The sequence below is a fragment of the Vulpes vulpes genome, chromosome 12, assembly GCF_048418805.1.
Source record: "Vulpes vulpes isolate BD-2025 chromosome 12, VulVul3, whole genome shotgun sequence".
In the NCBI taxonomy this organism is placed as follows: Eukaryota; Metazoa; Chordata; class Mammalia; order Carnivora; family Canidae; genus Vulpes; species Vulpes vulpes.
In genome coordinates this window covers 122,140,406-122,151,317 of record NC_132791.1, presented here as the reverse complement: position 1 = coordinate 122,151,317, position 10,912 = coordinate 122,140,406, and the positions used below count along the sequence as shown (strand labels likewise).

Sequence of the window (10,912 nt, the reverse complement as noted above, 5' to 3'; positions counted from 1 at the left end):
GGACCAGGGATCAAGTCCCATGTTAGGCTCCCTGTGTGGAGCCTGCTTCTCCCTCTGCCTGTGTGTCTCTGCATTGCTTTATCTCTCTCTCTGTATCTGTCATGAATAAATAAATAAAAATCTTTAAAAAAAAAAAAAAAGAAAACAGAGGGGTTCTAGGATTAGGAAGTGAAATGTGTCCATAAGTAGCTAGTTGGGTTTGTTTTTTTTAACAAAATAGAGTTTTTATTTTATGAGGTCATAAAAACATCATGTCCCAGCAGTGATTACAAAGGAAGTCTGTGGTGGGATAGTCAGAGTGCTTGGTGCAGAGACCACTAGAAGAAGAAAAAATCACATATTTAAGAAGTATATAATAAGAATCTACATATGATTGAAATAGAAATAACAGATTTTTTCTCCTCCAATTATAGAGTATGAAAGCATGAAGTGGAGTCAAACAGTGATCAAAAGCATAGCACCAAACGTGCTAATTGCCAGTGATTTTTCTCCAACTGTGAAGATGTGGAATGCACAATTTACCCATTTCTTAGTTCTGGGATAAACATTTTTTTGATACAGAGTACCCCAGATGTCTTCATGTCCTGCCTACTTCACAGGATTGTTTGTAAAGATTAAATGAGATGATGATAGCCCTCTGAATATTTTAAAGCACTAGACAACTATAACTCTCCATGTATTCTCACTTATTCTTACTCATTTAGTTTATACAATGGAGATGACATTTTAAAAATAAAACTTTAATATAGTGTTCTCTTAATCTGGTGTAAACATGTATTAGGTGGAATCATTTTTCTTGGAAATATTTTAGGAACTAGATAATAATCTCTTTAGATATCATACAATATGAAGTCTGAAAGAGGAATTAGATCAGTATTTCCCAGGCTTTTGGATTTAAAGGACTATTAAGAATAATGACAATAACGATAATAACGCAGAACGAATGAGCACTGAGTGGGCAACTTTATATTTTTTCAAGTAGGACATTAAAAGTCTTAAAAATCTTTACATTTTTATTTCATGAAAGACCACTTTCACACCAAAAAGACTAGGAAGTACATAGAATGAGAGTAAAGGACCATTTTTTCAGGTAGATGCTGCGGCTTTATGAAAAACTCTACTTTCCCCCCTCATTTTATCACACAAGGGGAAGATGTCAACACAGATTGTTATCAGTCCCCAAACAGTGGTTGGGATCCTATAAAGACTGCCCATAATAACTACACCCTGACCATCTAGTCTAGTTTTATGAAGTAACTTATATTTCACAATATTAGCAAATCCAGTGAAACAAACCAAGTACCTATTTCCTGGGAGCTTACTTAAAACGAATGGCCTTTTTCACAAATAGCCAACAAACACGCACACACACACACACAAACATTGAGATGTTTCAAAGGGTGTGTGTGGCGGGAAGCATGTGCAGTCAAACGTAGTTTTGCTAAGGTGTGAGACTGTGTACCTGGAATTTATGGAGGATGTTATTGACCTTTGTTTTATGAGGTGATATATTTTTTTCTTTCCCATCAACTAACTGGGCATAACCTTAAGAATGTCTATCTTTGAAACTGCAGGTCAAAGTCACCACAGGAAAGCATGAACTTCAAAGTATGTGGGCCACGTATGTTAGAAAGTATTTTTTGAAAGCTGCCAATTAAGTGGACTAGACCTACCGACATCAGGAAAGGAATCTTCCAGCAGGGGGCCGGGGGCGGGAGGAGGCGAAGGCAGGGAGGGCCCCGGGTTGCAAGTTTCGCTTCCGAAAACGCCACCTGGAATAAGATGGAAGTCTTATTTGCAAAGCAGTGTCGGGTGACCCATTTTGTGTTCCTTTACTGACATTCTTTTTTTTTTTTTTTTAAATTTATGATAGTCATAGAGAGAGAGAGAGAGAGAGAGAGAGAGGCAGAGAGACAGGCAGAGGGAGAGGCAGAGGGAGAAGCAGGCTCCATGCACCGGGAGCCTGACGTGGGATTCGATCCCGGGTCTCCAGGATCGCGCCCTGGGCCAAAGGCAGGCGCCAAACCGCTGCGCCACCCAGGGATCCTCTTTACTGACATTCTAAGCAGGTGGGACACATCCCACCTCGCCTCGCTCAGGCAATTCTCGTTCTTTCCTGAGAAACCAGCCTCAGGGTCTTCCCATCTTCCCCAAATACACACTTGGAGGCAAGGAGAGATTTTTGACTCAGGGATCGCAACTGGGGGGCGGCGCCCCTCGGCCAAGCGCGGGAGAGCTCCTCGCAGCGCTCCCGGAAGCTGTGCGGCTCGTCACGTGACCCACGCGCTGCCTGCTGGGAGCCCGCGGAGTCTGCGCACTGGCACCGCTCGGTCGCGAACCAGGCCTCTTCATTCCCGCGCTTTCGCTGAAGTGGAAGGTCCCGCCGCCATGTAGTAGCCTGGGCTTGGGGTGGGGCGGGAGGGATGCATGTTCTCGAGGGTGTGAAGCCAGGCAGTGAGAGGACGGACGCTTCCTCTCAGGGGCATTAGCGTGTCTGGAACACAAGGAGGGAGGAAAGGCCGCAGGGAGGGAAGCGAGGGGAAGAAAAAAAAAGGTAGGTGACATGGCCCCAGGGGCCCACTAGGCGTTGAGGAGAAAGAGAAGATGAGGAGAAAAAAAAAAAGTTGCGTAAGGTGCAGGGTCATTGCTTGGTAAGGTCTAGGTCACCGGGGCATTGGCTTGCGGAGCCGAGGACGAGGACGGCGTCTGCGAGTGGGGTGTGTCACGGGAGGAGTCTCACCCAGCCTCGTGACCCGGCGGACTCAGCAGGGCGGGTGGGGGAGGGCGGCTAAGTGGATGACAGGGAAAAACAAAACAAAACACAAACAGATTAATTTTTGCAGAAACAGAATTACCTAACTGTGGAAGTTTTCATTTGCTGTCCACAGGCGTTCTGCTACCCTGAGGGGGAGAGAAGAGGTGTAGAAGGAAAAAGGGAAGAGAAAAAAGGGGAAGGGAGAGGAAGAGAAGGGCTCTGGTGGTGGCTTCTCTTTTGGAACTTCCCAAGGCAGAGTGAGCCCTACGGGGCACGTGTGGTGTTTTCCTGCTGCTGTGGTGGTAGACAGCGTGGAGCACAGGAGGGAATTCACGATCATCATCAGTGTTTTAGTATTGTTCGTTGTTGCTGTCTTTCTGTCTCATTTATACGAATATGATGTGTGACCAACCAGATTCATTACAATTTTTCAGGTCACCATAGTTTCTACAAGAAAAAAAAAGAAGAAGAAGAAGAAGAAGAAAGAAAGAAAAGTAAATTGATATTCGAGTATAGACCGGGCTCATCTCTCTCTTTTTTCTTTTTCTCTTTTTCTTTTTCTTTTTCTTTTTCTTTTCTTTCTTTTTTTTTTCCCCGCCGGGCTCATCTCTTCAGACGTAGAGGCTATCCCCGTGTGGATTTCTACATTTTTACTGTGACCGTATTCTTTCAGATTCCTAGGGAAATGATCTTCAGGATTTATGGAAAAGTAATTTAAGAGTAAAATTTGATGCTCTGTGAAGGTCAGATAGGGCGGTGGAAACTCCGACGCGAAATCTCGGTTCTAGACTGGCTCAGTTGTACTTGTTTGAACTTGGCCAGTGATCTCTGCCTCTGTGTTCACGTCTGTGAAAAATGACATTGAACCAGTTAGGTAGACTATGAGGTATATTTCACCATTAAGATTTTTTTTGAAGGTAGAAGAATCTTAAATTCTGAAACGAGGCAAAAGTGCCAAGGAGACTAGTTCGGCTGAACCTAGGCAGAGGGAGTAGGTGAAAATCATGGGTTGGTAGGTTGGCCCCAGGTGACGTCGGACTTTAGATGCCCTGCCATGGAAATTGAACTTGTTCTGGAGCAATGAATAGTGGGAAGGGAATTTTGAGTTAAGGGAATATGGTAATCAGTTTGGAATATTGGCAGTAGTTGATAGGATGGAGTAGGGTAGAGGGAAATTCAGTAGTTCAGGAAAATGACAGATAAGGAGAGCCTAAATGAACAATTAGAGCTTAAATAAAATTGGTGGGATTAGGAAGAAAGGGGAAGACTAAAATAAGCTGTAGCATGGAGTTTGTACTTACATTTGGCATTCCTTTAAACTTTGCAGCTCTTGCCTCCAGAATATGATGGCAAGTCACATCGTAAAACCTGATACTAGAAATTGCAAGAGACCAAGAGAGCTGGAGGTAATCCATATGCTCCTGGAGCCTTAACCTTTGGTTTTATTTTTTATACTTCTCAAATTTTTTTTCTATTTAACAAAGTTCTGTTGATGAATGGAATTCAATGTTTTCATATTCCCGGAATTGGGCTTGTCCCAGCAGGAACTATGTTGACTCCAGCTGCTTTTTCACTAAATTAATGGAGGTCTTCAAGAAACTATTGGGAGATTTCTTTGTTGTAATTAGTGGTGTAGAAACAAATGGTTTCATGCATGTATGATACCTAAGATTTTAAGTAATTGTTTTGCTCTAGTAAGTAGGAGACCTAGGTACTATAGTTGCTGATATTTTCAATTAAGAGCACTGTGTTCTGCCCTTCTTCACTACTGCTCCCACCAATAGATCTGTTTGCATTTAGGATATTATTTGCTTCCTTAAAGATCTTGCAGAGTTTTCCAGACATTTGTCTGTTGTCTAAATGAAAGTTTTACATTATTGCTATGGAAACATCTACCCTTTCAGGATACAGGAAACTTTTCCATCAAGGAATTCATACCATAATCAAAGCCTAACGTAAAGCCAAAGTAAAATTTAGCATGTTGAATAAGGCGCTTGTTAGGCCTAAAAGTTTTCTCGATAATAAAATGTCAAATGACTAAGTGGGACATGAGTGCATATAATTTCTAGTATGTTTGCTCTTTTCCTTTTTTTTTTTTTATTTATGATAGTCACAGAGAGAGAGAGAGGCAGAGACACAGGCAGAGGGAGAAGCAGGCTCCATGCACCGGGAGCCCTATGTGGGATTCGATCCCGGGTCTCCGGGATCCCGCCCTGGGCCAAAGGCAGGCGCCAAACTGTTGCGCCACCCAGGGATCCCTGTTTGCTCTTTTCCTGAAAGATATTTTATTTGCCTTTTTTGGGGGACAGCATGCATATGTTCTAAGAATCCTGTTGACTATCTATTTTCTTTACTTTTTTTTATTAGCCTCAAATGCCAGATAGTCCACAACTGTCTTCTCTTGGAAAATCAGATTCCTCTTTCTCTGAAAGCTCTGGACTGTTTTATAAAGATGAATCCCTGGAGAAAGATTTGAATGGTGATATATAAAATGCATATATTTCTAAACAATGATTTTCTAATACAGAAAGTTTGTTATAGTTCATAACTTACTCAGTGACTTTTTTTTTGAACAGATATGAGCAAGGAAATTAATCTAATGTTGTCTACATATGCAAAGATCTTAAGGCAAGTACTTATATTATAGTATATCCTCTTGAGTCTTTCTCTTAGAAATGATTTTTTTCTCGAAACCATAATGGGAAGTTAGTTCAGTGGCTGCAAATCTGCCCAGTAATTGTAATTTCAGAGTTTTTAAATAATTAATTACTTGGTTATTTTCAAAGACTAACATGAACTTTTCCACTAAAATCCTGTGTTTTGTTACTACCAAAGCTAAGTACTAGGCTGGTTGTATTTTGATCTCTGATTAGATGATATAACATTTAACATTTTATGAAAAAAATTTCGTTGAGAAAGATGCCATTTGTTGAAGTTAATGATAAGAGTGCTATTAAATATATTTATGAAATATTAAAATATTATGTCATGTATTTGAAGACTGAATTTAAATATTTTATTTGCCTGAGATTATCATGTTTGTAAGATGTTTGTTTTGTTTTTTAAGGTGTTTTTTTTTTTTAAATACTGGACAATCATTGTATTTGGAAGATGGTTTGTGTGGCTGTTAAAATAATGTATATAGTTTAATATGGGAATTATAATGTATTGTAAGATATATAGTCTGCAGTGTCAGGAGACTTTGAATAGTCCAAAATATTTACATGACTAATTTAACTTTCACTGAAGAGTGTTTGTAAGTTAATGAAGCTTTTTGATATGCAAAGCTGTTTAAATGAAGTTGCTAACAAATAATATCACTGTGATAGTGTCACTGGACATTATAACTGTTTAGTTTAATGTAAAACTTTTCTTTCCTCATTAGTGAGAGAGCAGCAGTAGATGCATCTTATATTGACGAGATAGATGGACTCTTCAAAGAAGCCAATACTATTGAAAACTTTCTAATACAAAAAAGAGAGCTCCTGAGACAGAGGTTTACAGTGATTGCAAACACATTGCACAGATAAAATTGTGTACTTAACATAAGCTGAGAATTTAAGCCCATTATTGTACTAAAAGAATGACATTTATGCTCTGAAAGCTCTCTAGTTACTAAAGAAAATGTGTACCTTAAATGTAGAAGGGGAAATTCCTTGCATTTCTTTTCTAGATTTAAAAGGGGCTTTAAACTGGACATTAATATGAAGTATGTAGCTTTTTTTTTTGAGGGTTGAATATTTGGCATATTACATAGAAGTAGAAATTATTTAAGTTCTCTGTAGATTTTTTTTTAAACCTCCTAGCCTTTCTTAAAATTCTAAAAGAGAACTCAGTGAATTAATTTGATAATGTTTAACAGTAATGCACTTTTTCTTTTAGAATACTCTGTCTAAATAGCAGATAGATAGCTATGGAGATAGTTTTTTATTGGAGATAGTTTTAAATGGTTTTCATGGTCAGTATTATTAAAAAAACTAAAACCTCAAGGTAATTTGTCCAGTTTCACAATATGTAATAAAATATGACTCAACTATTGCGTTTAATGTTATCATTTGATTATTTTAACTATTAATTATTATATATGACTAATAAAAATTCTTGGCTTAAAATTATTTTTTTGTGATAAAAGTGATAAAATAAAAACCAGAAATTACTAACCAGAACCTTATATGAGTTGGCTTTTTTACATATCAACCATACAATGGTGCAGTTAATAAATTATGTTTAGAAACCTTAGCAACTGTGTGGTATAAGATTGCCTAAACAACAAAGTAACCTTGGTGAGTCATTTAAAACCTATGATAATTCATAAATTGAATTTCAATTAGAGGATCTGAAACTCATCTAGCTAAAAAAAGGTTGAAAGGTCGTGTATGATTTTATCGAAGACTTTTAATATGTTTTATAATTATATATGTTAACTATTATATGTGATAACTATATTAAACAATTTTAAAAATCACAGCACACATTTGTCAATCATATAAGTAATTCAATCTATTTTATGTATATTTTGCCATATAAGCAATCACAAATTTGGACATATTTACAAATGGCACCACAGGGAATTTGATATTCCTCTGGTGTACAGGATATTTGCCTTGCTGCCTTCTAAATGTTAAAACTCATTTGACAACTAAAATAGCAATCACATTACTATTTGAAGGCATATATACCACATTTATATAAGTACTCATGCAAGAAAGGATTGAAAACAGTAAAATAAAATATTAACTAAAAATATTGGTTAAGTGAAAAAAATTAATTAGGTTTGTAGAGGGATATGCTAATGGCACAGGATAGGTTGGAGGTCAACGAGAGAACTATTAGTAATGGAATTTTAGGGGCAGTCTGGGTGGCTCAGTGGTTTAGTGCTGCCTTTGGCCCAGGGTGTGATACTGGAGACCCTGGATCGAGTCCCACCTCGGGCTCCCTGCATGGAGCCTGCTTCTCCCTCTGCCTGTGTCTCTGCCTATCTCTTGCTCTGTGTGTGTCTCATGAATAAATAAATAAGAGTGTTTGTTTAATAAAAAAGTAATAGAATTTTATTTTTTTTAAAAATATTTTATTTATTTATTTGAGAGAGAGAGATAACAAGAGAGCATGAGTGGAGAGGAGTGGGAGAAGCAGACTCTCCATGAGCAGGGAGCCTGATAGGGTGCTCCATCCCAGGACCCTGGGATCATGACCTGAGCCGAAGGCAGGCACTTAACTGACTGAGCCCCCCAGGCGCCCCAGTAATGGAATTTGAAAATACTAAATGTAACCAGAAGATTATATTTGAGTTGTTATGACACGTCACATAGGTTTTTTTTTTTTTTTTGTCACATAGGTTTTGAGTTATTCTGTTAACTTACAGAATTTTATAATGTTCTAAATACAAAGACATCTACTGGCACATCATAATTTAATGTTCCCGAGTTACTCTTTTATAAGCATTTATTATTAATGAGAAAGATAAGGCTAACATTGTTTCAGAGGGCATTTCATAATATGCTTGTTATATCTTGATGGTGTCACCATTGTTCAACATGTTCTTTTTCATGCTGGTTCAGAAAATTGGTTTGATCATTTCCTTTGGTGTGATTAAGACTAGGGGAACTGATTTTTAGTTACTGGTCAGAAAAGCTACCTCCTATGATAAAAGTTCCTGAAAGCCTAATTAAGACTGATTTTTATCACGTTTTGGTGTTTTTTGTACCGTCCATATAAACAAAAATAATTATCTTTGGATGATTAACAACTGCAGGTATGTTATTACCCTTTAGTTTGCACTTCTAATATCACTCATTTCAATAAAATGTCACAGTTTATAAATTATTTCTCACTAGTTACCAATAAAAATAGATATTGAACATCTTTGTACATCATACTCTGCTAGGCATTGAGGGGAATACAGAATAAGATACTCTGTTCTCCCTTTTGACAGTTGTAACCACTCCTTTCTTGAAATATACTTACATGTCTTTGCTAGGAAGCCAGGATAGGTAAATGTTAAAAGTATCTCTATGCAGTGCTAGTTAACTCTTTAGTGGGTGTTGGCAAAGGGGTCAGAAAAGTAGTGAAACGAGTTTTGGAAAGGAAAGAAGTGGATATTTCAGGCAGGGGAAGTCTTGCTAAAATGGCACCAAAGAACAAAATCATGTGGTATGTTGGATAGACTTTCTCTGGAGCTGAGAATTCACAAGGGAATAGTGCATCATCTAAACTGCTAGAGAGCAGGAACTGAATCTTGTTTCCTTATATTCCTAATTTGTAGCACAGTATTTGATATATTGGTGTTCAAGAGTGTTTGTTTAATAAAAATATACAGGGTTATATGTTTTTTAAGAGCATACCTTCACAGAGCCTTATTCGTACTAGCTTGTCAGAAAATGTTTTGTAAATTAAATAAATGGAAAAGAAAAGGAGGGATGAAATATTAGAAAGCAGAGGGACAAAAGATGGAAAGGTAGGTGTGGCCAAAAAAGGTAGAGTCCTTTGTTGCTAGACTACGTTGGACTATATTCTCTAAGGAAAGAGATGTGGATCTTTGAGAGAAGTGGCATAATGAAACTGAGCCGATGGATCAAGGGGCTTAATTGTACTGTGAGAAGAGGTTTGAAAGAAGAAAGTTTAGGAAGGGAGACCTCTATTAGTGGTCTAATTTCAGAATTTGAAACAGCTATTTGTGATAGGTTAGGTAGTTAGGATACTTCTCCTGAAAATGAGACTAAGAGATTGCAGGTGTCTGGAAGCCCTGCCCCTTGTCTGCCCTCCCTGACTCCCTCCCCCATTCCCTCCTATTCTGTCAGTGAGCCAAGGACAGCCCAGGAAGTGAGTGTGAGGTTTTGGAAATCACAGGATCTGCTGCTACTAAATTCAGTACCAGAATGTTTTCTCAGACCTTTCTCCATTTTGTCAGCAGCCTTTCTACCATTGCAGTGAGGTTCCTTTCTGTGGTAGTACACTGGATCCCAGGTAGGGGATTTGCCCCTTGCTCCTCCCCTTCCTCCTCTTCCTACGTAGCACCTTAGGCTTCCAATTCTGTGTCTCCTTCCTGAAAAGTTCTGGGGGCTTATGAAGCTTTTCACTCTGTGTGTAGCAGGTGCAGGCAGCAACACCATGGAGCTGGGAGTTAAGGAAGACTTGAGTCAGGATCTGTTTACTTGTCAGGGAAACAGTCTTTCCATTTGTATATTTTGTATAACATACAGGGCAGGATTCAGGGTTTAGGATTCTCTTGAATCTGCAATATGAAGAATATTCACTATTTAGACCCTTCTCAATTGCAAATCACTGCTACTCGTCCTAATGTAAATGTTTGGTTATTCTATTTGCGTTCTGGGGGACTGCTTTAAAACATCTGGTGGTTGTTTTCTAGCTTTTTATTATAGGTACTATCATTACAAGATTTTATTTCTTGAAATTGGCTGATGTTGAACTACCAGAAATCATACTAATATGCATTATAAACTTCAAAATTGTTTAATAATTTAGTGCTTGTAGTATGCAACATAGTGTGTTTTTACCCCTGGAGTGGGGGTAAAAACAAGTGATCCTTTATTCAAGAAATACCAGTAGTAGAGGTTATAAATTGTATTCATCTTTATCGCAGAAGAGAGTAAGATGAGTGTCTTAACAGAGCTGAAATAGATGCTGTGTGAGTTCACACTAATGAGAATCAGTTCTTGCTATAGAAAAATGGGAATGCTGTGTTTGAGAAGCACCTGCTATGGGCACTGGATCTTGAAGGATGAGTAGGGTAAGTGAATTTCACCTGGAAGAGATGGGAAATATCCTAGGTGAAGAGAAGGTTGTAATTATGATGAGAAGAGAATGGGGAATGGTTTAGTTTGGCTGGAGTGGAAGGCATTAGTGAGGGGGCACCTGGACAGGTAGGTTGGCGTGAGATCGTACAGTGCCTTCAGTGCCTGCCAAGAAGTTTAGACTTTACTTGGTAGAAGCGAGGAGTTATATGTGAAGGCTTTTGGAGGATTATTTAATACAATCAGATCTGTACTTAAGAAGATTAATTTTGTAGCAGTGCTTCCCGAAATTTTTCACATCATAGCACACATAGAAAATGACAATCCCTGGGTGGCGCAGTGGTTTAGCGCCTGCCTTTGGCCCAGGGCACGATCCTGGAGACCCGGGATCGAGTCCCACGTCGGG

General features: G+C 38.6%; 2 protein-coding genes across 3 annotated transcripts in view; both read left to right on the top strand.

Moving 5' to 3' along the window:
- Positions 1–3,189: 3,189 nt before the first annotated feature.
- Positions 3,190–6,361, top strand: TEX12 (testis expressed 12). Its single transcript, XM_026006715.2, has 5 exons — positions 3,190–3,249; positions 4,083–4,161; positions 5,123–5,234; positions 5,332–5,383; positions 6,141–6,361. The coding sequence occupies exons 2-5, from the start codon at positions 4,099–4,101 to the stop codon at positions 6,283–6,285; spliced, it is 372 nt and encodes a 123-aa protein (XP_025862500.1). The 5' UTR covers positions 3,190–3,249; positions 4,083–4,098; the 3' UTR covers positions 6,286–6,361.
- Positions 6,362–9,556: 3,195 nt separating this feature from the next.
- The window catches only part of BCO2 (beta-carotene oxygenase 2), a 46,068-nt gene continuing 44,712 nt past the window's right edge, over positions 9,557–10,912 (top strand). The window contains exon 1 of one of the 2 annotated variants that reach the window (XM_072729806.1): positions 9,557–9,718. In XM_072729806.1, the coding sequence (XP_072585907.1) occupies positions 9,631–9,718 (88 nt within the window). In that variant the 5' untranslated portion in view covers positions 9,557–9,630. Of the gene's footprint in view, positions 9,719–10,442; positions 10,503–10,912 lie in introns of those variants that run through there. The other variant, XM_072729807.1, reaches the window with a different exon arrangement.

What these genes read in the sequence shown, in the direction of transcription:
- TEX12 (XM_026006715.2), top strand. Translation starts at nt 4,099, where the DNA reads ATGATGGCAAGTCACATCGTAAAACCTGATACTAGAAATTGCAAGAGA. An exon ending in AGAGACCAAGAGAGCTGGAG is followed by an intron (nt 4,162 to 5,122) that starts GTAATCCATATG and finishes TTTTTTTATTAG; the next exon opens with CCTCAAATGCCAGATAGTCC. An exon ending in ACATATGCAAAGATCTTAAG is followed by an intron (nt 5,384 to 6,140) that starts GCAAGTACTTAT and finishes TTTCCTCATTAG; the next exon opens with TGAGAGAGCAGCAGTAGATG.